The following is a 26,430-nucleotide window of genomic DNA, read 5'->3' as shown; positions in this document are numbered from 1 at the left end:
GTGCATCGCAAACATCCTCAGGGCAAGCTGGAAGCAGCTACTCTATAACACGAGCCTCCAAACGCACCGAAAGACGCCCACCCATCCCCTCCCTAACCCACTTGAAGGGCAGCTCCACCTTCAGCAGAGGAACAGCACAACAGCCACCCCTGCACAGCAGGTACCTTCGTTTTCTCTTCCCTCTGTAGGTTGAAGCAGAAAATGAGGCAACACAAGTAAATAAACAAACTATAGCGATATTTTTTAAAAAGCTAAAATTGGTCACTAGAATTTCCTACATACCTTGGTCCTAAGGAATTTTAATCTAAAATGTTAAAGGTCTTGGCTAGCCAGCCATTATCCTTGAGTATTATTAACCTACTTTGTAACAGCATCGACAGGCAAAACAAAGCCCTTTGTGTAAGAATCCACATCTATGATGTAGAAAAACCACAAGTATAGCAGCCTAAATTATAAACATTCTAAACCCACTCTGATCCGCCTCAGCAGAGCCTGCAGGGTTTTTATTACGTTAATCTCTCAATAATCTTTCAACGTGCTGACTTGTCATTCAGCGATCTGCTTTTGCGCAGTAACCAAGGGCATCTGGACTCTTGGTAGGTGCCTTTTCAGGGACCTTCTCATATACTGAAGAGCTGAAGATGTCGCTTCATTATTCTGAAGCAGGAACCAGAGCAGGAACCTTCAACAAGGGTCTTCGTGTTTCTCAAGAAACATGCAACTCCTATTACTGGCTTAAATATTTAACAAGGTACTGAAGTATCACAGCAGAAAAAGCCTTCTATTTTCAGCAGTGTCTGAAATATAGATACTAATTTCCTCAATTCAGCAATTTAGCCGAAAAACCTAAGAATACTTCAACCTTTTTTAGGATAGAGGCACTCGTTCAACATGGTAAGACTTCCTTCAGTCTCAAGATGGTATTCTTGAGACAGGGCAAGACCAGGTTGTACCTGTGGGATGTCCAGCTTCAAGCTAAGAGCATTATCCTCTTTCCCCCTCTACACCAAGTCCCACAATACGGCTGAACCCAAATCCACGCTTCATCAAGAAAACATAGCACAGAAAACCCCATTTCAGGTTCCTCTCTTTGCTCATGCAGAACAAGATCTCGCACACAGACACACAAATAAATGAATCAGAGCATTGTGGGGTTTTAAAAGCAGAACACAGGTTTATTTACAATCAAGTATGGGCAGCTGAATAAATAAAAACTTTGCCCCATATGCTCTAACTCCCCTCTGAGAAAGTGTCTGAACACAAGGCCAGGTTAGAGAGACGCCTGTTCTAGCAGCTGCCCTCTAATCCAGCCCCTCCAAAGAACACACTTCCTTAGTAGAACACTATCAGTAAAGAAGAAAATAAAGTGCAAATAAAAAGGCAATAAAACGCTGGTGGTTTGTCTTGAGGCCCAGACAATGTGGAAAGGTTTGGCTGGATAAAGTTTTGCCAGGTAGCTCACACCCAGCCATATCATGGTTTCAGATGCTTCAACAGGGACAGAGCCAAAACACTGCTCTGTAGCACAGAGAGGGCTCCAGCGCCAACAAAAATATTGCACGTGTGCTCAAGAAGAGGGTAAGTGGCCTGGAATTGCCAGCACCAAAAGAATGGATTTGGGATTTAACCCTGCTGCTCCCCTGTGTTCAACTGACAGCCGCCAGGACAGGATGGATGAACAGAAAAAGGGACCAAACATCTACATTCTGGTACTGAAGTCACAGTATGACTACATTCCTTAGCACAGCAGCACACCAGAAGCTGAACTTCTCTCTCCTCACACCCAGTAACCGAACTGCCTGTGGAATAAAAAGATTAAAAATCTATTTTGTGATACCCAAGCTGTTGAAGGGCATTTTAACATAAGGATGCAGAAGTCCTGAAGAAGGGACCATTTCCTTACAGACAGGTGAAACGGATACAAAGAGTTCACACGACAGTGCTGGAGAACCTGCGTCAGGATCGGAGCAGATCTGCATTGAGCTGGTAACTCAAAGGCAGAGCTGTCAGAGCCATGGGAGACTCTTTAAAGCTGTTGCAACACTTCAGACCATCCAGGACCTGTCCACGTTTCAGGATCTTCTCACCCCAAGCCTGAACTAGGCCACAAGAACAGAACACAGGAGACAGGACACGTATGAAGTCAGCATACATAGTAACTTCTATCCAACATTTCCAACTCAGAAGTGCTGTAGGTACATTTGTGTGACAGGGTATTTGGCACAGCTGTCTGGTGAGGAATCCCACTAGTATTTTCAGCTCCACTCTGTGCACAGATATCGCACGTAAAGGCGCGACTAAGTAGCATTCTCCATCCAGAACAGCTACTCCCTCGCCAAGTCCGAGTGCCACAGTGCAGCTACGGCCATAAGAAGTCTCTGACTCAGGCTCCTTCTCCATTGCTTTAGAACTTTCCTCTGGAAAGGGAAGCCCATGCACTTGTTAATATCCCCGCTGAGGACGGATGTGGGCTCAGGTCTCCGTTCTGTTCAGCCACGGACCAGCACCGCCACACACAGGGGTGTGGGACGCTCTGCCTTTCACCCTCCGGCCGGTCAAAATTCAGACCACAGGACAGCCTTGTTTCCTTTGTCCACACTGACCACATGGGCACCCGCTGGCGACCACGCGACTGCATTGATAGGAGAACTGAAATGGAAGTCAGGGATAAGTTTAACAAAAAAAGCTGAATTCCAAAACAGCACTCAACACTGGAATGAAATATTATAGTACTCTGACTATCAAAGAAAAAGCGCTTTCAGTCTCAGCCCTCAGGAGACTCCTGCTTTTAATAAGCCTAAGGGAGATACATTGCATATATTCTGAGGAAACTGTACTTTATTAGAATCACATTACAGCTTAAGAAGTTGAACAATAACCTAATCTTAATTCAATCGAGGGAATACTGCCATGAATCCACAAAGAATCTGCATATTAAAAATTCTCACACACCGATATATAAGTTGCAAAGCTGTACAATTCTTTCAGAGCTCAGCAAGATTCACAACCCAGATCCCCGTTTCAGATGGTACGGGCAGCTTCCCCTCACCTGTGATGCTTTGCCAGCATCCTCTCCAACTTCCCAGTGAGCACATTCCAAATGTAGAGGGCCCCATCAGCTGAACCAGCAGCAACATAGTTACCATCAGGGCTACGAGATCAGAGAAGGTGCAGAAGGCAGAGAACAATTTTCAAGTCAGCAAGTCAGCAATTTATCAGTACACAACATCATTCCACCTGTGACTTCCTAAGCAAAGCAACTTGGCACTGAAGTCTTTTAAGAGTTATGTGCTACCAGCTGCTAACACTAAGAGGTGAAAGCACTTTGAAATTGGAAGGTTTCCAAGACGTTGGATCAACATCTACAGATATACTCTGTCTTGAACCAGACATGACCTCAGGCAAACCACAAACTCTGCCCCCGTTTTTCTTCCTGTAAATGGGGACCATGCAGCCAAGCATCAGGAATCACTCACGCTGGGGAAAGATTTATCAGGTATCTTGCTTACATCTGACCTTACCTGAACACAACTCTTGTCCAGTCAGAGCCGCATTTGAATCCCTGGGCACTGAAAGTAAGAATCAGGTAAGTGTAAATTCATTTATAAGATAATGGACTTACAGGTTCTCACTAAAGAGCATGGTAAGGATGTCTACATGGTTTGGAGTAAGCTCCAGTACCCTTTTATAATAATTTGCATTTCTCTTACACCTTCCTCTTAATCACAGCAGAAGAAATTATTTCCTTTAGGCCAAAGGCTTCTACGCCAAACTGTTTCCTTTAAAGAGGTAAATTAAAAGATCCACCAGAGGAGATCTTTGCTGTTAGACTCTAGAGAACTTTGCTACCCATGTAGAAAAAAAGGTTAGAAGACTGTCTTCTCCATGGAGATACTGCAAAACACTCCAACACTGAGGGCAATCTGCAATCCACGATTCTGAAATTCATAAATGTTCTGGTGGAGAACACACTCACCTGAATGTCTGCTTGACAGCACTAACCCGCAGATCAATGATCTTTAGCAGATCATCACGGGAACAGGTCAAAAGCTCTGTTCGCTCTGAGTTCAGGTCCAGAGCTGTGATTCTCCCAAGCAGCTCCAGTTCTTTTACTATGCTTTCAGTCCTAAAGACAAAGAAAGAAAGAAAGAAAGAAAAACAAAAACACTGAAGAGTAAACCAGGGTCCAGAAGCCAAACCACTGTGTCAAAACTTTGACTTGTCCCAATATGGAAGAAAAGAAAAAAGATTATTTGTATATTCCTACATTTCGATTCTTTCCCAAGCTAGATCTCACTTTGTGGAGATTTCCAGCGAATAGTTAGATACTACTTTCCTCAAAATCCCACCCTTTGAAAAACTAAACAACACTTAGAATGGCAAATACTGACCAATGCAAAATATTTACAAGAAAGCAGACTGCCTTTTCAGAAAAGAAACCAGATCCCTCCCCACAAAAAAATCTCAAATCACCAAACAGTAATAAAAGCAGTAACAAAAGTCTGTTTCAACGGCCTTCTGCAACATTTCTAACAGTCTCATTAGCTTCCAAGCTCAGGAAGTTCCCCAGTTCAGGTTGTACTCGACAGCAATCCCATAACCGTCCCTACACTATGAGCTCTCTTACAAGAGTTTTACCTGATGTCCCAGAAACGAATTTTCTTATCAAAATGTCCACTCATTACACACTGCTCAGTACATACGATGTCATTGCAGCTAGATCCTGCAAACACTGTTTTTATACCTAAAAAATGATAAACCAATGGTGACACACTGAAATTTATATTGTACAAACAGATGAAAATAGAGACAGAAAATAATCACTACACCACACGCATATAGTAGCCCCACAGAGCAGTGTCCAAGGAGCACCACAGGGCAGACAAACTCTGTCTTAGAATAATCCTGATTTAAGTCTTCCACAACCTCTCTGTCCTCCTCAATCTCCTTTGCTGTGGCTAATACCCCTTTAAATGACAGCTGCTTTACTTCCACTTTGTATTTAGACAACTATAATTTGCTACTGTTAAACAACATGAAACTGTCTCCTTGACCTATGTTTGCAGTCCAGGTATCAAGGTAACCTTGAATCTCAACTTCTCTGGCAGTACAAGCAGGTTTAAGAGCCATCAACAGGAGAAGAGCCCAGGAAATAAGGTGTTACTCTTAAAGAAAAATCTGGATTCTAGTATTTCCTTTGTTTGAGATGCTGAAATTTGCCACTACATTTCCGAGAGACATTTCCATCCCACTCAGGGTTAAGAACTCCAAGTTTTTAGTGCAAGCCTAAAATACCCACCCCCAGACCAGTAAACAAAGAACACTAACAGAACACAGCTGCTGTTAATGTAATAGCATTAACAGTGCTTCCTGCATGCACTTGATTTCTTATTCTTATTTCAGGTAACATGCAGAAAGAATCCAATTACTTGAATAACAATAGAAGATGGCATGGCTGCTAGCTTTTGCTTTTTGAGACTAGCAAGAAGATGTAATAATCTGTTTCATGTCAGACGTGCATTTACATTCGGTAGAAACACAGAACGTGGATGAAAAGACAGAAGTTGGGTTTCCTTACAAACTTTGCTGCGGAGGTCCCAGAGCTTGAGAGTCCGGTCATGACTTCCCGAAACAATGCGTGCATTGTCCAGCAAGAACTTGGCCGACAGAACTTTACCGCTGTGACCTGTCAGGGTGTGCTGAGGACAAGAGATTTACATGGTAAAACTGCACAGTTCCGCTTGCTCCTTCTCTCCCAGCTTACTAGTTCTGCTATTTAACAACTCAAAGACAATCTTAAATCATAACTTGTATGTCTACTGCATTGCCTAGAGAAAAAAAATAATCTGTTCTTGTTAAACAGAGATTAACAGCAAGTAGGAGTGTGAAGTGGCACTGAGTTCAGCCTGAGGCTGGGAGCCACAGGTCACCTTTGGCTCCAGCTTCTCAAGCTATTCGGGGAACCTGCGAGTTCCCTTCCTCAACACTCCGTACACCTCTGGAATGCACCACGGATGGATGGCAACTGCAACACAGCCTTGCAGGAACGATGAGGAGAAGGGGTTAAAGCATGCTGGAAATGGAAACTGTGCCTCCAGGTTTTTATAATGAGCCTCTCAAGGATACAACAGAGCATTTAGTCTCAACTGTTGTTACATCTTGAAGCATGAAAGCTGAGACGAGCAGAGATTTCAGAAAAACTCCCTGCAGCAGTTTCCATAACTGAAGGGGGAGGCTTTGTAGGGCTGAGAACATGAACCACATTCACTTCAAATTGCTGAATATTTACATACTAAATCACAAAACAGATAATGACTGCCTGAAGTAAGAATTGTGAAAAAAGAGAAAAATCTTTGTGTAATTTGATAGTCCTTTGAGTATTAAAAAAAAAAATCTAACTATGTACCAAAGCAATCTGGGCTTGGGAAATACAGAAGAAAAACCCTTAAGAATGGAAAGGAATGGGAGCAAAGTTTTGAAATAAAGCAAATTGATACACAAACTCTGAAAAAAAAAAAAAAAAATCCCATAAAGACCACTTCATCTTAAGAAAGGACACAAGTCCCAGAAAGGAGGATCTAAACTTTCCCTCTGCATCTCTCTCCTACTCTTGCTGCACAGTCATTACGTACAGATACTTGCATTTAAGTAGGGAGTTTGTGGAAAAATTTACTGTGTTTTCAGCTTCACTGGCTCCTGCATATGTGCAAGCCATGACAAATCTGTACCACACACACTCGAAACAGAGAACGCACTATTTTATATCAGCAAACACCAAATGCACTCACCCAAAGCTGGTAGTCACCAAGGACACCAAAAAATTACAGAAGATACTGTGAGGCCAGGTGGATGTTTGCAAGGATAACTAACTTTTTGTAATGAGTAATCTATAGTCTGCTGAACTTGTATTCACTATAATTCACATCCTATAGTAGGTTTTGCAGCCAAACAGAAGCTGCAAAAGAACTGATATTCTTCACTTCCCTAAATGACACCTGACATCTCCACACCGAGAACTACCCAGGGAATTAAAACACAACTGTAGTCATAACAGACATGTGGAATGTCAGAAGATTCAAAACACCAAAGTAGCATCTTCCTAAAACAAGAAGTTGAGGAAAAGTGTACATAGGAATGACCATAAAAAAAAAAAAAAACCTCTTAGCTGAAAAGAAACTTTTCTTTCGGCCAAAGGTGAATCCTTCTTTAAACTAGAGCTAAGTGTTGGAGAAGAATCTGAGTACAAAGGAGTTGTGACGAATCTTTCAAAACACATTGAGAATAAAGTCCAGCACTTTCAGGCTTGCTGCCTTGAACAGCTAGGCAAAGGACTCCTTCTCAATAATGGCGGCTCAACTCAAAAAAAAAAATCCCTCTTCGTCTTCCACAAACTTCTTCAGCACTCTTCTCCTTGGATTGACACTAAAACATTGAAGTGGTTCTCCATAAACTCTAAGAAGCATTTAAACTTCCACAGAGGGGGATGCAAAAGCATATTGGGTTTACATGGTAAGGTTTTGCTAGCAGGAGGGCTGTATTGTGAAAATATGGAGTAACTGGAGTTTCCTGCAAGGCTGTGCAGAGATCAATACTGTATTTTAAATCTTGCTGTAAAGACCCTTAAGAGAAAAAGATCCTGTAAATGCCCTACTTCCAATATTGCCATGTCCCCACTAGACAGAACTGGAAATACAAGACAGAAACAGCCAGAGCACTGTTTCGCCTTTAAGAGACTCACCCGCAATCGATTGTCATCAACCGTCCAGATTCTGCTGGCAAAGTCATTTGAAGCCGCTAAGAGGTAAGAACCCTGTGAACACAAAATTAGTTTAAAACTACTTCTGCAAGTCAATATGCAAATTAAACTCAAAAGTATTACCAGTAAATCATTAAAACCATATTAGTGCTATGCTGCCAAGGGGAAGGAGGGAAAAAAAAAAAGAAAAGAAAAAAGGAAAGAAACAGTAGCATATACCAGTATGGAAAACTAGGCTAACAACTTTTTCTTGTCACTAAAATGTGACAGTGATTTGTAGAATCATGACTACAGATAAAAGGACTAATAAAAACCAGACCAGAAAGGACATTCGCCTTTCCCTTCTGCTGCAGTGAGGAAACGGGTTCTAGTTTACCCTTACCTGTTGTGAGGTATTTTCCTCTTTTTTTGATTTTTCACAGGGAAAAAGCCCTGCACCATCTACCTCCACTACTTAGATAGGCCTCAGAGTGGAATTAGCCCAGCTCTTGTGATTTTCATTAAAATTCTAACATTTTAAACTAAGATTCAAAAAACTAAACCTGTCCAAGGAGACATAAATCGGCCTGTTCCTGGCCAGGCCACTTCCAAGTCATCCATGATGGAGAATGGTCACTTGTCCAGCTCAAAAGACTTTCCCAAATCCTCAAAGCCAGTTAGCATCTCACCTCAGCCAGTTCTCACCTCAAATGTGTTCAAGCAAGTTGCCAAAAATCAGAACTAGTTTCTCCTGCAGACTAACAGCACCAGCAAGTCTCTACTGAGCTGGTCAGTGTCCAAAGGAGGATCCTTTTGGGTGTGTGTCAATAAAGTTTAGCACATAGAATCACCAAATGGAAGAACAGATGACAGCTTTGGTCTGCTGCCTATGCAGTAAAGCATTGTGTTATGGGAGAGGTCTCAGCAGAAAAGTCAGATCACGTGTCCAGTTTTAACTGTCTAAGACCCCAGACTCCTTCAGGTAGGGCTGTTGGATGCTGAGCCCAGTCACGTCTCCGATACTTGAGGTTGACATGAACTGAGCACATCACGAGCTGTCAGCAAACACTCTGCCAGCCACACCATTGCTGTGCTGTGACTGGTGAGAAACTGCTGGGAGAAAAGGTCATGGAAGCGCAAGTCTTAGGGAAATCAGACCTTTTACTGTTCATCACAGACCTCAGCAGAGCACAGAGGGAAAACAACTTCACAGAAATAAAGCCTCGATGTATTTGCTTCTTCTGTGCTGTTATGCCAGCTTTAGTGGGAAGCTGAATTTCTTACTTTAGACAAAGCCTGGTATGTTTTATTGTAATTTTATCACGATAGCCCATAACAGCCAATGTCTGACCTGCGTATTGTCTTCTGAATTGTAAAAGAAAATGAGAATCACAGACCACAGCATATAAAATAAAGATATTTTGGACAATTTTTAACTATTTGCAGTTACTCTCGTAAGTATTTTAACTCATTTCTTAGGTAACTTTTCAAAGTGTTAGAACGAAAATTGATAGCAGATCACAACATAATTCAATTAATTAATTCCCAATCACAAACACTGGATGTTGCACAGATACTCACCGCGCTATCAAATTCTATGCTTGTAATCCCAGCATTACTACCCGAGAGGGAACCTTTGGGTTCACACCTATCTGCACAGAGAAAGACGAACAAAACTTATGCAGTGGATTAGAACAGAAGCTGACACAAAGTGTACTATAAAATGAGTTCATTTCGCATCCCGCCATACCCCAAAGCAAAAACGTTTACCTCCCAAGACTTCCCAAAGCTTAACCCTCCGGTCCATGCCTCCTGTTGCTAGTAACCGGGAGCCGGGGCTGAACTGCACTGCGTTCACCTCCCCATCATGTGCGTCCTGAGGAGCAGGAGGAACAGAACAGCCACCCAAAATGGAATTAGCACAGACCCAAAAAAACACAGATTAGAAAGGTATGGAACTTAAAGGTTATAGAGAACCACAGCGGTAGATCTTTCAGCAGTATATAGGAAACAAAGCCAGAGACTGAAACTCTACTATGGTTGATGGTGTACAAAAAGAGCAAAAGAGCTGATCCTTATCTAAAGAAAAAAACAAAAGCACATAAAGAAAAACATCAGCAAGGACTCAACAAACTGCCAGAAGCCTTACAACACTTCACAAATTCAGGCTTTAGAAGGTAAGGCTTTTAAGTTACACCAGAAAAAAATAAGGAAACAAAAGAAAACAGTGACAGGTGATATGCCGTGGGAGGAAACTAACTTTTCATTTCTCCATTTAAAGCCAGCCATGGAACACGATCCAATCGGTTCATGCAACTACAGAACACTCAAGTCAGGCCTGAGTAGGAAAGTCTGCTACAAACCAGCGTAACAGATTATAGCGGTGATAATGCTACTTTATATTGGTGATTAAGTAGTACCAGCACAGTTGTGACAGCGCCTGCTCTCACAGAGAACTTGCGCTTAAGCTGTGGTCCCTACCCACAGGTGCGGTGACACCCCTGCACCCCTGCTTTCTCACAGCTTCATGTTTTGACACTTGAGTTGGCCACATAATAGTGACTCTTAACTTTTTAAAAGCTATGAGAGTTTTAAGATTCCTTCCCTTTTTTTCCCCTGTTAATTTCACACTACTTACTACTTACCCACACAGTATTAGTACCACATTCTTAATTCATTTGTTGCATTCCTTTTAAGTATTTTCAGTAACTGCTCTTTCAAAATCAGTTTTTCTGGCAACTTGTATTTTTCTGGAACTTGTTGCTTGAACTTGGTCTGCCAGCACATATTTAGGGGCCATCACACTTCAGAAGAGCTATTTAGAACAAAACCGGTCAAAGGTCTTGCCTAGAAACTCTGCCTGAGAACGATGGCTGGAGCGACTGCCTTCTTCGCCTTCCTGAGCCTGTTCTACTCATCTCCCCAGCAGGGAGATGGTGGTCTGCTGCCCACATCTGCCAAACCTCTGGCCCAGAATCCCTGCACTTATTCCTGGAACGCTCTGCTGGACCTGCACACGTCCTCACACTCCACTTGGGCTCCAAACACAGGAGCTAAAACATAACATGGAGCATCTCCAGAAGGAACAGATGGATTCTCATGAAATAAGTAGGGACTTTTTCCTTCTCATACTGCAGTGCTCATCACACATCACCATACTGCCACAGTCCGACAGGATTACTGCTGCAGCTGTTCCTAATTGCAATGGGGCAGGATTCTCCATGTTGCCAAGACTGGGGGTCACCATAGCCTACTATGGTTTGCCCCTCCACATGGGGAATACAGGCTGCGCTGTTCTTGGAAGTTCAGATGACATTACAGAAGAGCAAGAGAAAGGTGAAACCAACGTAACCTCTCACATTCTTTAAAACCTCCCGTACATAGCTTTGTAATACCTTTTGTGATTAAACTAGCCAGTATTCCATCTGTTGCTCAACCTTGCTCGCTGTACATAGCCAGAGGAGGAGAGAGGTTGCAGCACACACTGCAGCACACACATGCTTCCTCTGGTGCCCCATTCAAGCCAGCTCCAGGCTCTCACTTAGCTTATGACTCTATTCTCACTTAAGTAACACTGCTACTCCCTCCATCCCACAACTTCCACTAGAGATGATAACAGGACAGACTCCATGCTGCAGTGAGTGACTCTGCTACTCTGGATGAAAAATATAAGTCATTTTATGTCCATGAAATATCCACATCCCAAACTGGAGTGCCTGAGAAAGCTCAAGAGGAACGTTAAAACAAGTAGCTGCATTACAAAGCAATTTACCACAATATCTTTCATTCAGAAGGCAATGTTCTTCACAGAAATTTAAGTTTGGCCTTGTGAGGCCAAAAAAAACACATAAAGGAGGTCTCAGATTGAAAACTTTAGATCACACACAACAAACGAAGACACCCCACTACGATGAGCTCCTCTTAACCAGTTCTGTTGGATGACATTCAGTGCCACAACTCCCTTCACTCTGGAGAACTGGAACTGAATCAATCCCAAACTGTCAGCAATCTCTTCCTCAATCATAGCTCTACTGTGGCATGATAGAACAGGGACTGCTGGGAGCCCGGAGGGTAACGGAGTGTAATTCCCCTGTGCCCTCAGACCTTTTACTTGTCATCATTGACCTCAGCAAGACAGACATCAAGCATATTGGCTCTGAGAAGCGTTTGGGCTAAGAATTAAACAGGGTGAACTATGCTAAAAAATGCAGAATTCCTTCTTGTTTGGTAGCATTAATGGAAAGAGTCTCAGGTGCTCAGTTCCCAGGACTGGCTTCCTCCAAAGACAGCAAAAGAAAACGGTAACACTGAAAATTCCTTCTGTACTTACAAAGACACATATGGCAGTAGTGGGCACTCGCACTTCTTTGCTGGCACCTGGATGTGGCTCTACATTATCCTGGGGAGCAGGGAGCGAGGACAAAGAACGCCTCCTGAGATGAAACAGAGTAGAATTATTTTAAAGTGAGAATTGAACGCTGTTTCTCTTGAGCTCATCCAAATCTGTACCTGTCACTTAACTACACTGCACAGTAATTAAAAAATGGGGGACGGAGTTTTTAAACCTTCTTTTATCTCATCTTTCAAAAATCACATTTGTCATATAGCACTACATTCACTTGTGGCTTTAGGTATTTGATAGGATACAGGCTAAGTTACCTGGACTGATTAGTGACCTCATTTAGGATCTTTTTTTTTTTTTTTTTAAATAGGAAAGAGAAATGTGGGAGTGATTGCAGCTGAATTCAGCTGGAGAGACTGCAGCTCCATCAGTATGTCTAGGGAGACTGAACATTATTGCAGCACCGCATCCCAGGCAGCAAAATGCTCCATTCAAAAGCTCAGGCTGCACCATTTATGCAAAGATCATCCATCTAATGCAGAGCTTGACTTAGAAGGTCTGGCTCCACTCTGGATCCTAAGCACAGAACCCAACAACTTAAATAACCCCATTTAAGGAGCAAAGTGCAGTGGAAAGTAAGAGCAAATCCCAGGTATTCTCTGCACAATGAGGGGCTCGTTGCCTCTCTAACTGTAGACAGTTTCTAGCCAGCGTTATCAACATTTGAAATCTAATCACGCAGCTGGGTTCCATGTTATTTCAATGGAATACATTCACGTGCCGGACTAAGCGCGGATAATGTTTTCACCTGGCAGCATCAGAAGATTGATGTCCCAAAAGGGGAGACTCAGACAGACTGGAGGGAAAGGTCAGAGGCCAGCACACGGCAAGATGGAAGAAACAGGAAGTTGAGGAGAACAAAAAAAGAAAAAAAAAAGAAAGGCAGAAGCTAGAAGAAAGGCTGAAATTATTTGTTTGTATTCCCTGCACCACCACAATTTTGGTGTACATTGAAACCAATATACAAAACAAAGAGGCGAAAGTGTTCTAACCTACCCAAAGATATTAGTGATAGAGTCCAGAAGGCCTCCAGCTGGCTGGGAGAGTCGCTTACTGAAGGAGGGGAGGACAGGTTTAAACCTTGTGAGTAGCTTCTCCACACAAAGATCAACACAAACATATTTCATAGCAACAAGTCTCTGGAAAGACTCCCTCCCCTGCAGACCCAGCCCGAAGACAGAAAACACCAAAGGCAGGCATCAGTTCAAAAGTCACCAGTAACAACTACTCAGAACACAATTTGTGAGTCAATTTCCTTCAATTTCCCTCAACCTCCACCCTGTGAATTACTGGTTTTAGATATAACAGTCTGCCAAGTCCAAAGTTTCAATCAACTTAATCCATGCTCTCATGTAACTACCTCTTACTTTCCACTCACTGCTATTTTAGAGGAAGAAAAGATGCATTTTATCTAGGTGAAGACATTTTCAGCACTTCAGCTAAATCAAAATACACAACGATTTGCAAAATCACATTGATATCTTGTATAGTAACAGATATAATACAACAGGCATTGCAATACCTATTTTATTGTCTATTTTGTTTCAAACCTTTGTTTTTAAGACTAGGTGCATATTTTTAAGACACTAGTTTAATTTATTTAGAACAGCAAATGAAAACCAGAGCATATCCAAAGCATTGTAACAGAGAACCCAGCACACGAGTTTCGTACTGCTCTGGCAGAAGTACTAAACTGCGTTCCAGCTGAAGGCAAGTAAAAACTGTGACATTCCCAACATTGTTCCCACTCTTACATCCCTCATTCTTTCCCAATGACACGATACAAAAATCTCTTGATCTACAAACCTGGATGTTCGGCTGATGGTTCGCACTGGAGATGTCTCCTCAGCTGTGTCAGAGGTTTCATCTGCCAGCACTTCGATATCATCATCCCTGCTGAAGTGAGAGAAAACAGGTCATTGTCAATGAGCCAGAGCTTCCTAGGAAAACCACCCGCTGATGTGTATGAACTGAATGGACGACACGGTTCCAGGGTCTGTCGGTGCCTGTGCCCAACCCACATCTAGGGTTGTAGTAACATGTACATAAATCCAGACAACACAAACACTGATCTGTCACTGGCAGAGATACTACATTCAACATACAATGCCTGAAAACAAGTGAACGCAACACCTAAATTTCATTTTCTTTCCTTTCTGGCTGCCAGTTACACTCTTGACTGACAATAGGGTTGGATTCTCCCCCAATATTTATGTTGACAGGCATCCCTTCCAGATTCTCTTTACTACAGGCATTATATTTCAGCTCACAGCGCTACATGGAGCATTACAAGGACCTATCACATGTGAGCAAGACTGTGCTACAGAGTGAACTATAGGTGCTGGAAGTTACAGAACAGCAAAAACATGAGTTATTGCAACCCCAAATATAGGTGATATCCTATTTTCACAGCACCTTTTTTGCTGTTCTGAACCAAGGAAGTATTTAAAAAAAAAAAAAAAAAGCATAAGAGTTTGAATTTTCCTTTGTCATTCCCAAAGTCATCTGGATACTTTCTATACTGTTGTATTTCAGGTGCTGCTCCATGAAGTACAAGGGATGTTTTGCTACACTTCACTCAAGCGTTGGTGTACAACTGAACAGAAGTGTGAACTTCCAATATATATACCATAAATCAATCCAGCTAAACTACTCAGCTAATGTTAAAAGGTTTTTTCCCCATTAGTCATCATGGGCTCTGACAGTCTAGTATTTTTTTCCTTCAATTATGATTTTTCCTCCACTACTGATTTTGCAGGACAAACTATTTTTAAACACACACTATCAACCTGATGCCATTTGACTTAACAGAAAGTTTAAATTCAGCATTTAAGTCGGAATAAACCAATTCCTGCCATCAGATAACACTCAGCTGCAAAAGAATTGATGGGAACATTTTTAATCTCTCATTTCAGAATACAGCTGCACTTTAAGTTCTAAGATTTTGGAGGACAGTATATATGAAAAGGGTATGGAAAATACATACTCTGATAGAAAGTATCAGGCTGATACTTCAATAAAACACTCTCAAGTTTTGCTAATATTTCTTTTTTTAAAATCTAAAGTCTGAGCTATTAAAATTGTATGTAGCAAAAAAAACTTTCTATGTGAACTTAACATATTTTTGAAGTGAATATAAACACCAAGGCACACTCCTTGAAATGCTGCAATTTTCCCCTTCAGTAAGCAGCATGTTTATACAATACAAACCCTCTAAAATTACGAAACCAAAAAGAAGGAATCAAAAACATCTGTGAAGCAGAGTTCAAGCAATTTACAGAAGCAATTATTTTTTATACTTTTTTTTTGAAACAAGCTATTTTAACCTCTCGGTGTCTCATGTCAAGTATTTATGAAACACTGAGACCATCATTCCCATCAAATCAGGAAGTAAAATATTCAAGCTGTTGTGCTACAGCCACCTCTGAGCCCAGCTCCAAGGTAGGAAGGTCTCATTTTAGGAAATGGGGAGGAAGCAGCTTAACATGGGAAGTGGCCACAGACATTACATGTGTTTCCCCTCTCAGAGCAACATTATTTATTGAAGAGTTTAATATTCTAAAATATTCCATGTGCACTGAGATCAAATAACCAGAGCAGACACATTGCTCCTATCGTGTGTAAGGACACATAGTGCAGAGACCTCATAGGATTCCATGATGCTAATTGAACGGTAACAGACATGAAGAAAAAGCCCACACGCTGCTCTGGCGCTGTGCTCCAAGTACTGTCTCAGCTGTTTCCAACACAGCAGGTGTAGTTTTTCTGGATTTGGCTGACACAAGCGCCAATAACCTTATCAGCCTGGTGCAAAGCACCTCTACCATCAACTGCCTGCTTCAGTCAGCTGATTAAATATCACCTAGAAATAAATATCGCAGCAAACATCCATGTGCTGCTGCTGAAGAGAACACAAGACTAAAGGTATTTATCTCAGGCTTGACAGTAACTCCACATCTATCTATTTTTTTCCCTATAGAAATCTCTCCCAGTATGGAAGTGATCAATACACTTTTACCCACCTTAACTCACTCAGTTCCTACAGGAAATCCCTGATCGCACCTATTTCTACTCTAACACTTAAAAAATGTAGGCATCTCAAGAGTATATTGCTCCATGATTAAAGGACTACTTTAAAGACCAAAGGCACCACATAACGAATGTTTTAATGCTGAGATAAGAATATATATTCACCGTATGAAATAGCCTTAGAACTTTCAGTCCAAGCATCTATTTTTAGTCATAACAGAGCTCCTTCTTCTGGAAGTTCAAGTAGGGAGCACTACTGTACATTTCTGACTTTACACCAAAGTTTAAACAGTCCTCTGCATCACCAAATTTAGAAATAACAAAGATACTATTTATCATGCATCTGCATAAAACTGAAGCATCAAGTGATGAAGGAGATTGTAAATCAAGACAACTTACGGTTCAACAGGCAGGGGTTCTTTGGCAGCTTCTGCCAGCTCCTTCTGCAGCCTGGCTTGTCGTCTCCTAAGGAAAGGAAAACAAAGCTATTTAAATAAAAAACTTCCTTAAACCCATTCCGAAAAAAATCGGACCATTTCCCTAATTTTATCCTGCTTTTCAAGATACTTGGTACAGGAGAGGCAGTTTTCTTACTATGAATAGTGAAGGACAAGATCAATTAAGTGAGGCAATAAGGTGAAGTGAACCTATGGCCCTTTACAACCCATATGAATGTGGATTTGCTTGAAGTGCAAAAACTTGCAGAAATAACTATTATGTTAGTAAAAAAAAAAAATGCAAAACTGCCAAGTACTATGAGACTTGTCTTATAGCTCTTAGTCTCCAAGTATTGTTGGCATGTTAAGCTGAAGGAATTCAGAAGAAAAATAATTATATTGCAAGGGAAAAAAAAGTACAAACTAATTTTTCCAAGTTATACATAGTTCAGTCTCATAGCAGCTTTTCCTTTTAGCAGAATACAAAATACACTTAAATTGGTTAAGTGAAAAAAGCACAAAATTAGGAGCAGTATCAAGACACAATATGAACAAGAGAAGTCCAACTCCAATACCAGCAAAAAAACCTAGTTTCTATCTAATTTATGATCTTTAGGCCACAGTTAAATGTTGCTCAAGAAACAAAAGAACATGATTTGTTCATTTAAAAGACAGGAATGTTTTCACAAAGCATCTGTCTGTTTTGGCCAAAAGAAGGAACACCAAGTTCCCATTGTGTTGTGCAAGAATATAGACATCTCCAAGATCAAAACTAAATCTGGTTTTATCCTATGCACTCATAAGAATTCAAAAATATATTGGGAAGTAGTTTATCAACTAGAGGTCAATCTCACCTCGAATCCTTTTCATTTTCTGCATTCAAACGATTGGCTTCTTGTGCTTTCTCTGCCATCCAACGCGAGACGAGCTCCTGGTTGTCTTCAGTAGTCTTCCTCAGTTTCTCCTCCAAAGCGTTGAAGGTGATCTGGAGAGCATCATACTCATCTTTCAGTGTCTGATTAGCTCGTTCCAGATCTTGCAGTTTGCTACGCAATTCCTGACACTCTGTTTCCAGTTCAGAGATCTTTTGCAAATACTCTGCAATCCTGGAACAGCAAAAAAACACACAAAACAATGAGGATGTCCTTTGGGATCTACACCATCCACCATTGTGCTATTTGTACAATGCCCAGTGAAGGATTTTCTAGCCCACAGCTTGAACTCCTAGGGAATATTGTAACACTAACAAACCACTTAAACAGAAGTCTGGGTCTCATACCAACCGCACAGACGAAACAGTTCCTACTCACTTTGCTTCATTCATCTGCATCTCTTTGTCCTTCTGCTGCATTTGGTTATTCAGATCAATTACAGACTGGGCCAGCTAGGGAGAGGAGAAAATGACATTACAAAATGCAGGGATGCCAGCTGGATAACACACGCTGAGAGTACCAACCCATCTAACATCACAAGCAGGACACACACCTTTCAGGTCTTTCACAGCCTTCTATACAGATCTGATTACTGCCCCTATCACACAGGTTGTTAAATCAGGAAATCTGCTTTCAAATACGAGTTGTCAAACAGGTATTGTCCTTTGATATCTCACTCCCTTCCCTCAAGAAGTTTCTTTGATAAAGTCACATCAAACAGAATGCATATTACAAATAAAATGTTTTAAAGTTGTGGAAAAATCAATAAAGAAACTAAAAATTGCCAACTAAGTAAACAGACACATAAGCACTAACAACCAAGCAACAAATCCTCCTGTTACGCCCAGGACAGCCATTACAGGAGACATGCAGCTCACATATTGCAAACACAGGCTTCATTAAGAGTTCTCCCACAAAGAAAGTTGCTGGTGGGGTCTCTACCAGCGCAGGAAACAGAGGGACAGAGCCTGGGCTGTCAGAGAGCAGGAAGATGGGGTGGATGGCTCAGGATACCAGGCTGGGAAGAAGGAACTTTCACTGCTTTGACTACTCAGTGCACACCTCCCACAGAAAGCTCTTTCCTCTTTGAAAAACTCAGAATTACTGATGCTGGAGCTTCCCCACAACTCCAGCGAGGTGTGAGAATGACAACATTTTCCAGGTCACACCCACCAGCACCCTGTGAAAGTCTGCAGTACCATTCAGGTAATTGCTCCTGGACTCATCTAATACAATGCTGTGGTTTTTAAAAACCCTGTTCTGCCAATCCACATCTTCCCAGAAAAAAAGAAAAAAACAACCAAACAAAAAACCCCCACAACAACAACAATAAAAAACCCACAGACAGCAGCTTTTCCTCTCTTTCAGGCCCGAGTCTCATAACCTACAGGACTCCTGGGCTCCCTACTGCATCTACACAGCAGAACCAGAACTACCATTTCAGTCTAACACTATGGCACTTTCAACTTTTGCTTGTGCTTGTTTTTTTTCACTCTTTTAGCAGAGGTCCTGCAAAGTGAGAGAGAGAAATTAAACCATGCACAGCCACCTATCCTCTCACTCATTCAAAGTCTTTTCAATGTAGAACAAGTGGTAATGTACAGCTCTGTAAATGGATTAAGTTCTTTCTTCCTCTAATAAATACAGTTAAAAACCTACTCGTGAAGAACAAAATTAAGAACTTAAAAATCATACTATGCTGTCAATGTAAGCTCTTGTCTCCTGGCTGACAGTTTTAAAGACCAAGTGTCTCTTGTTTATTTTAATCATTAACATGAGGAGCTTAAAAAGGATGTACATGAAATGAGGAACAAATGATGATGAATAAGCTTGGTAAAACTAAAGTCACATTCGCAAAGGGCCACATATGGACCATCCAGAACACAAGAGGAACTTCTGACCTCGCCACGTTTCTTGTGCAGCTCTGTCAGCTCTTCTTGATGCTTTATCTTCAGCTGTGCCAGTTCCTGCAACTGAGCGTCATTCCATGTGCCATCATGTCCTGGACTGGAGTTGGAGAGAGAGGAAGAAGAGATGTCACAAACCAGAGCCCAATTGCTCCTGTGCCTTTCACCATTTAGTCTCAGGACAAACTCCCTTTGATTTCCTGTACGACATCAGAGATACAGGTTACACCTAACAAACTAAACCACAGCTAGCTCCCTCACAATACACTCCTCACCAACCAAAATGCCTTTATATAGTACTGGAAAAATAAATTTACTGAGGACTCTATTCACCTTTTTGTACCTTTCTAAAATAGAATTCAAATGCAAATGAAAAATAACTAGTCTCAGCTTAAATTTGCACAAGACAACTGAGTCTTAAAATTACATTCCCCGAATTCTGGAAGAATTACAAATATTTTGCCACCTCAAATTTGTTTCGGTGAGAGCTGGCAGACCATGAAGATGCCAGACGTCTGGAGACAGAATAACGCAGAGCACAGAACCAAAAGCCAGGGACCCACGGGTATGTTCCCAGACCCTTAGGTTTATAGTCCCAGGTGCTACAAGCACCTCCATTGTTCCAAATATGTTCTAGCATTATTGCATAAAGGTTTGGGGATGGTTTTTAATTGTGCTTTACAACACAGTGGTATCGTGACATAATCTGGAATATCTACATGCCAGAAGAACACACGTATCACCCCCTAAACAACTACGACTGTAACATTTATCACATCTTTGAAAGCAGAGAGACAGGAGCAGAAGTCAGGTTTTTTTAAAGCATACACACAGATACATATATCACACAGACGTGGAGTGAATTAGCAGCTATATTATGAATTCCAGCTTTTAAAAATTATAATTTTAAGTTCATCGCTATTATACCAGACAGAACAAGGTAATTCCAAGCATCCATTTCTGCAGCCATTCTGTGTTATAGCAATCCAGTGGGAAACAGACAATGCATTCAGAAGCTGACAGGTCTTGCATCACTATCAGTAACTATCAGTAACTTCTCAAAAACAAACAACAACAAAACAACCCCTCAGTGAACTAACGCTGTACTAGAAGACACTGTATTTCCAAAAAAACTGTGTCCCAGCAGACAGGAAGCCAAGTCCTGTGGTAATGTCCAATAACTCTGGCCATGCACACCTCTAGAGTCAGAACTAGATAATCCTCCTTGGCCTTAAGGTAATTAAAAGCATTTTCCTCAGCTATCTAGGATTAGGGAATCCATTCTGTTTCAAAAAACTGTCAGATACTGAGGACAGTATCAGAGTTCAGCTTAGTGTTTACTTTGACGATGCTGTCTCTGCATTTCTTCTCATCCACATCTACCCCAGCCTTATCTCTTACAGTGGGTGTTCAGCCAGAATCAGATTCCCATAAACTAAAGATGGTTCAGGGCAACTGCAGTCATCAAGAAAGCTGTCAAGAACTTTCACACAGGTGTTTGCTTGAGCCTGCTGGCCAAATGCTGATGCTTTGCCTGCTATTCCTGTAAAATCAGGAGTTCCTCTTTCCTTACTAGCAATAGTACACAATAGCCTTAACTATATTCATTTTATTTTGTATCCAAATTAGAGATGCATATGCAGTTTTGCATTATATCACAAAGAGAGCTTCAACAGAGGAAGCAATTCCTACAGAAGAAAATTCCGAGCTACTGTGGATCCAAACAGCAACAGAATAAGCAGCATGCCCCGTCCCTGCTGCACTACAGTGCTACTCGAAGGTTAGAGAGAAAGTTTCCTAAAAAAAATCCTGCTGAAAGCATGCGGGAGGCACATTCTTTTTCGCATATAGTGGTTATTTAAAATGGATGTTTCACAGTCATGATTTTGTCTATTCTTCCCTTCTATGTGATAACACAGGTTGAAAGAAACTAAGATGTGGGTTTTTCCCTGCAATGCTTATACGACTGGATAATTCCAGAGTCAGATCATAATCACTAGGAACTGACACCAGGCAAATACTAGCAGCATTACAAGGCAAGCAGATCAGAGGCAGAAGCTCGTTCTGCTCCACCTCCACACCTTGAGTTTGTGATAAATTAATTTCTGTCCAAAACTTGGTCTGATCTTTCTGCAGTGTATACTCTACACATATTGCAACTTTACCACATGTTTAGAATTAGTTATATTTTATTTTTAGCTCAACAGATTTCCCAGTTCACTTTATTCCAAGTTACTGCAGTAACCTAGAAGTTGTTTGTGCAATTCGTCAAACTGGTTTAGGTTACAGCGTGTGTGACAGACAGCTGACCAACAGAAAAGGAATTTTAAATACCTGATTTCATGTCTGCTCTGCATGTCATATTTTTCTGCTTGAAGCTTATCGGCCAGCACCGCATGAAGGTCCGACTTCTCTAGTAGCTTGTTATCTGAAAGGGCAAAAAGTACAATTAAGAAGATAACCAAAAAGGAAAACCAGATTCCCGTCCTCTTCTTCCACCAGCTAAGATCCAGTATCTTTAATTATTCTGACACAACCAAACATTAGGTAAGCCTCCACCACACTAGTGCATACGCCTCTTTGATGCCAGCAGGCTAAGGCAGTGTTCAGCCACAAATCTAAGAATTCCTCATTAACCAGGCTGCTGTGTGCGACTGGTCTTACGAAAGTTTAATTGAGAGGCTGCTCGAGTGTTTTGCTATCTGCTGAAACAGCAGCAGTTCAAAGTTCAGACTCTTTACAGCCCCTCAAGTGATAGCAACAAGACAGGGCTGCCAGAGAACGGGTCACATCCAGCACCGCACTGAGCCCTGCCAAGGTTTACTTGCTTCTCCCCCCAAAACATGGGGCGCGTCAGCGTGAGCAGCGTCTGGTGACCCCCCCGCCATCCACTCCTGTCACAGCTCGGGCAGCAGAGGGACGGGCAAGTGCTGTGGGGAAAGCACTGGCCCCTGAATAGCTCCAATTTTTACAAAAGATCGAGAATACGATCAATAGCGCTACTGTTCTCAACGCCACAAACATCTGTGCGGAAACTGCACAGACAATTCAGACATTGAATCACTGTCCGCACCACAAACGCGTTTTAGCCTGTGAGAGAATAAGAGAAGCAATTAGTTATTTTCCTCAATAACGCAAAACCTCTAATTTTCCTCAGTTTTAAGGAACATCTCCCGACCGCTCTCCTGACGCCGCCACACGCGAGGCCCCGCGGGCCCTTTCCCCCCGCGCTGTCCCGGTGAGGCGGGGAAGGGAAGCGCCTCCGGCCCGGCCACTCACACTGCGCGATGATCTCCTCGAAGGCCTGCCGCTGCAGCCGGTCCCGCCGCCGCAGCTCCGCCGCGATGTGCCGCTTCCAGGCGGGGAAGCCGGCGGCACGCAGCCCCGACGCCATCTCCGCGGCGCGGCGGGAAAGGGCAGCGGGGGGAGCGCCGCCCGGGCCGCGGCCCGCGAGGAGGCGGCCGAGGGGAGGCGGCGGGAGGCCGGTGCCCGGCGGGGCGAGCGCGGCGGCGGGAGCGCTCCCTCAGAGCCGGGGCCCGGCCCGCAGCCGCCGCCCCACGCCCGCCACGGCGCTGCGGCCGCGCTCCGTCAGGGGCCCTCGCCCCTCAGCGGCGCACCGCAACGGCGACAGCGGCCGCCCCGCCGCTGCCTGGCGCCGCCCTCCTTCCCTCCCGCCCTCCGCTAACCCCACGGCCCTTGCCCTCGCACCGGGCAGCGCCGCGGCGAGGCCGCGCTGCAAGCCCAGGGTCGGGCTCCACCGCCGGGCAGGCGGGAGGGCACCCTTCTGAGGAGAGGGGGCCTCGCACCAGCGCCATTTTGTGCTCCCTCCCGGAAGCGCGTCCCAGCGCTGCCGCCATCTTGAGAGCGGCGAGCTCGGCCGTCCAGCCCCCGCCGCCATCTTAGGAGGGCGCCGCCCGCCCCTGCGCAGGCGCATGCGCGCGGCCTCCGCCGCCCCTGAGGCGGCGGCCGCGGTGTTACAGAATCGTGGAACTGTTCTAGTTGGAAAAGACCTTTAAGATCATCCAGTCCAACCATTAACCTGACACTGCCGAGTCCACCACTAACCCACGTCCCTAAGCACCACATCTACAGGTCTGTTCAACCCCTCCAGGGACGGTGACTCCACGGCTTCCCTGGGCAGCCTGTGCCAACGCCCGACAGCACTTTCCAGAAAGAATTTTTGCCTAATACCCAACCTAAACCTCCCCTGGAACAACCTGAGGCCATTTCCTCTCATCCTACCGCTTGTTACTGGAGAGAAGAGACCAACACCCTCCATGCTACACGCTCAGGGGGAGCTGGCTGAGTCAGGGAGCTCCAGTAGAATTAAAGAAGTTGATACAATTAATACAACTTTTCCTTGCCAAGGAGAAGTGCGGAGAGAGCCATGGGTTCCCCAGGATCTCCTGTTTTAAAAAAGGGGACGAAAGGACACTGTTTCAGAAAGCGTGACTCATAATACACATAAATAGCTTCCCTAAAACAATGACAAAAGCTTTTTGTGTCACCTGGCAGGGCCAAAAAGGACGTGACACTTTGATGGGGCTTTGGTGAGCTAAAAGGTGCACGTGTGGCACTCAGGGCAGGCGCTGGCTTGCCAGCCATGACTGACATTCACACCTTCGTATAATAATTACTGTGAATGAACATTCAATAGTTACTAAAAGCTATACAGCTAGCAGAAGGGCGATGTACCGCACCGCCTAAAACAGAGAGGCCTGCAATAATTATCTGTCAGGTGATCTTTGTAGTTGTTTTTCCCAAATCTCCACCTCAAGACAACCTCCAGTTCCAGCAGCACAAATGGACCATCAGTGATGAAGCTTCACTGAGCTCTGCAGCTGTTTAGGGAGGTTTGTGGTGAAATGAAGTGCAGTTTGGGGGTTTTAGTTAGGATTACTTTGAAAAATTATTTGGAATATAAACTACAAGGGCAGCCTTCACTGCACTAGCACATCCTGTCCAGCATCAGAAGAAACCATGCGTTCTCTGGCAAATGTAAAAATCCTTAATAGCTTGCTTCATTGCTTCACTTTTAACTGCTTAACTTCTTAAGTAATGTGTTAGGTAACCATGTTAGGGTAATTTAATTTGAAACTGGGCAGGATTCATAAAGCTTTATGTCTTGGACTAGCTAAATTGTTTTGTTTTTCTTTTTAGTAAATGAATGAAAATGCAATTATTTAATCGTAACAGAATAAAATAGATGATTCACTAGATTATTACACTGGAGGAGAGAGCGCTGCTGCCCGAGTTAATAATAGTTCATGCACAGCTCTGTCTTATCAAATACACAAACATACAATATAGAAGGTTATGCATGCTCTCTACAAAACTAATTTGGCCACATGTAAGCACACAGCCTACTTTTTTCCTGCTTATACATCATAAAATCAGAGTAGATACTTAAAAACATAAAATTACTTGTAACTGTAAGCTGAAAGTCCTAATTCTACGGATATAATTACTGAACTCCTGAAGGGCAGTGCTGAGAGAAATTCATCCTTTCATCTTAATCTTCTGCAGAGAAAGAGGAAACCAAACATGAAACATGAAAAAAAGGGAGAAGACAAAAATACAGAAATACAGGGATCAGACTCAGTTACTCTTCTCCTGAGGCTTTTACCTTGTCCTTAATACATAATCAGCCCCAAAGTCTCTCACTACCTTTGAATTGCCAACCACCTGCTTTCTTTCAGGCTTTCCAAGAAAAACCCTTCAGCTCATTTTTAAGAATAAGCTTTTCTCACTAAAACCAGGGGAGAAAATAAGTGTCTGCTATTTCTTTCAGTGGAGCGGGAAAAAGAATCAGTGTGAGCAGAAATGGCATGAAGAAAAAAGAAAGAAAGAAGTGTGTCCTCAACACTTAGATGAGTTACTGGTAACACTGTCTATGTTTTACTGTTTACAATAAATACTAGACTGTTCCAAGGGAAGGATTTCAGTTAATTGTCACCTGTATATGTTTGAATTTCGGACAAATTGCACTATGTTAAAGATGTCCACCTCTCTGTAATCTACAATTTCCGTAGTGGGCAGGCCATCCTGATTTTTTCAACAATACCTGCTAATGATGCTTTTTCCACTCCAATACAAAGTTCCTCTTTCTTCTTAAATTCAGCTTAAGCTTCTGGCAGTCTTTCCAATAGCACATGCCTGCTCCATGTCATCATCTGTCATCTTGCTCTCCTTTTATATCAACAAGAGTTACAAGAACACGTGATAAAATAGCTCGTTCAGACTAAATTTGGCTTCTCTCTCTGTTTGACGCGCCTTTCTGCTAGCACCATCATTAAAATCTGCCAACTTGTTCAACAGTCTAATTTGGAAATAAAAAATTAAGACAACTAGCAAATGTAATGATTGTAAGAAAACTCATACAACAGTGAAAAAGTGAAAACTATACCTTCAATAAGAGTATGTTGTGTTCTACATCCGCGGAGGTTGAAACTTTGCTTCCCATACAAAGCTCGCAGAGGGTTTGGTAGTTGTGCGTCCAGGGGAAAAAAGGCAAAGGAGAAAAAAGCCCCTTCAGCAGATACAGGCGGGGAAAACACGGGGAGGCAATTCCAGATGTCAGCAGCTGTGAAGGAAGAGACACTTGCAGCAAGCATGCAAGATGGTGTGGAGACACAGAAAAGGCCGATGTTTCGCTGATCACTTGCCGTGAGGGCCAGTTCTTTACCAGGTCACAAGCCAGACGTTACATGCCTGTTGGAGGGGTTCGTACTGGGGCAGGCAGAACAGCCGAATGTGCGCTGTACCGGTCACAGACCCTCAGATAAAAATTGCTAGGACAACCTTTTCCTGCACCCAGGTGTGCCTGTTTGTGGTTGTGTGTTGACGTAGCCTAGCAGGAATGACCAAAATGTATAGAATTGGCACAAAGATTTGGGCAGCTGGGATTGCGTGCTCTAAAGAGGGAGAGGCTGGTGGGAAGTGGGAGAGCAGTATTTTAGTATAATGCGTCAGAAAATTAAGCCAATAA

At 42.9% G+C, this 26,430-nt stretch overlaps 1 protein-coding gene and 2 non-coding genes across 8 annotated transcripts; all 3 read right to left on the bottom strand.

Annotated features, from left to right (window-relative positions):
* Nucleotides 1-1,155: 1,155 nt before the first annotated feature.
* ATG16L1 (autophagy related 16 like 1) lies at nt 1,156-23,010 on the bottom strand. Of its 6 annotated transcripts, none has more exons than XM_065639861.1 (19): nt 22,722-23,010; nt 21,777-21,870; nt 19,437-19,542; nt 17,914-17,987; nt 17,458-17,709; nt 16,566-16,631; nt 13,944-14,033; nt 13,134-13,190; nt 12,886-12,933; nt 12,066-12,168; nt 9,506-9,611; nt 9,317-9,387; nt 7,739-7,810; nt 5,579-5,699; nt 4,639-4,744; nt 3,977-4,126; nt 3,522-3,569; nt 3,050-3,151; nt 1,156-2,649 (listed from the first exon to the last, which is right to left on the bottom strand). In XM_065639861.1, exons 1-19 carry the CDS (start codon nt 22,834-22,836, stop codon nt 2,556-2,558), a joined length of 1,875 nt encoding a protein of 624 aa, XP_065495933.1. In that variant the 5' UTR covers nt 22,837-23,010; the 3' UTR covers nt 1,156-2,555. The 6 variants fall into 6 exon arrangements, with proteins under 6 accessions (XP_065495933.1, XP_065495934.1, XP_065495935.1 ...); XM_065639862.1 differs by having other exon boundaries at nt 13,944-14,030; XM_065639863.1 differs by lacking the exon at nt 12,886-12,933.
* On the bottom strand, nt 8,653-8,915 carry LOC135991767 (small Cajal body-specific RNA 6). The gene has a single exon (XR_010606554.1). It is a non-coding gene; the product is annotated as a small Cajal body-specific RNA 6 (non-coding RNA).
* LOC135991765 (small Cajal body-specific RNA 6) lies at nt 11,591-11,861 on the bottom strand. The gene has a single exon (XR_010606552.1). It is a non-coding gene; the product is annotated as a small Cajal body-specific RNA 6 (non-coding RNA).
* Nucleotides 23,011-26,430: the final 3,420 nt, after the last annotated feature.

The sequence above is a fragment of the Caloenas nicobarica genome, chromosome 8, assembly GCF_036013445.1.
Source record: "Caloenas nicobarica isolate bCalNic1 chromosome 8, bCalNic1.hap1, whole genome shotgun sequence".
Taxonomy (NCBI): Eukaryota; Metazoa; Chordata; class Aves; order Columbiformes; family Columbidae; genus Caloenas; species Caloenas nicobarica.
The sequence above is the reverse complement of the archived record's forward strand: the minus strand, read 5'-3'. Positions and strand labels throughout refer to the sequence as shown.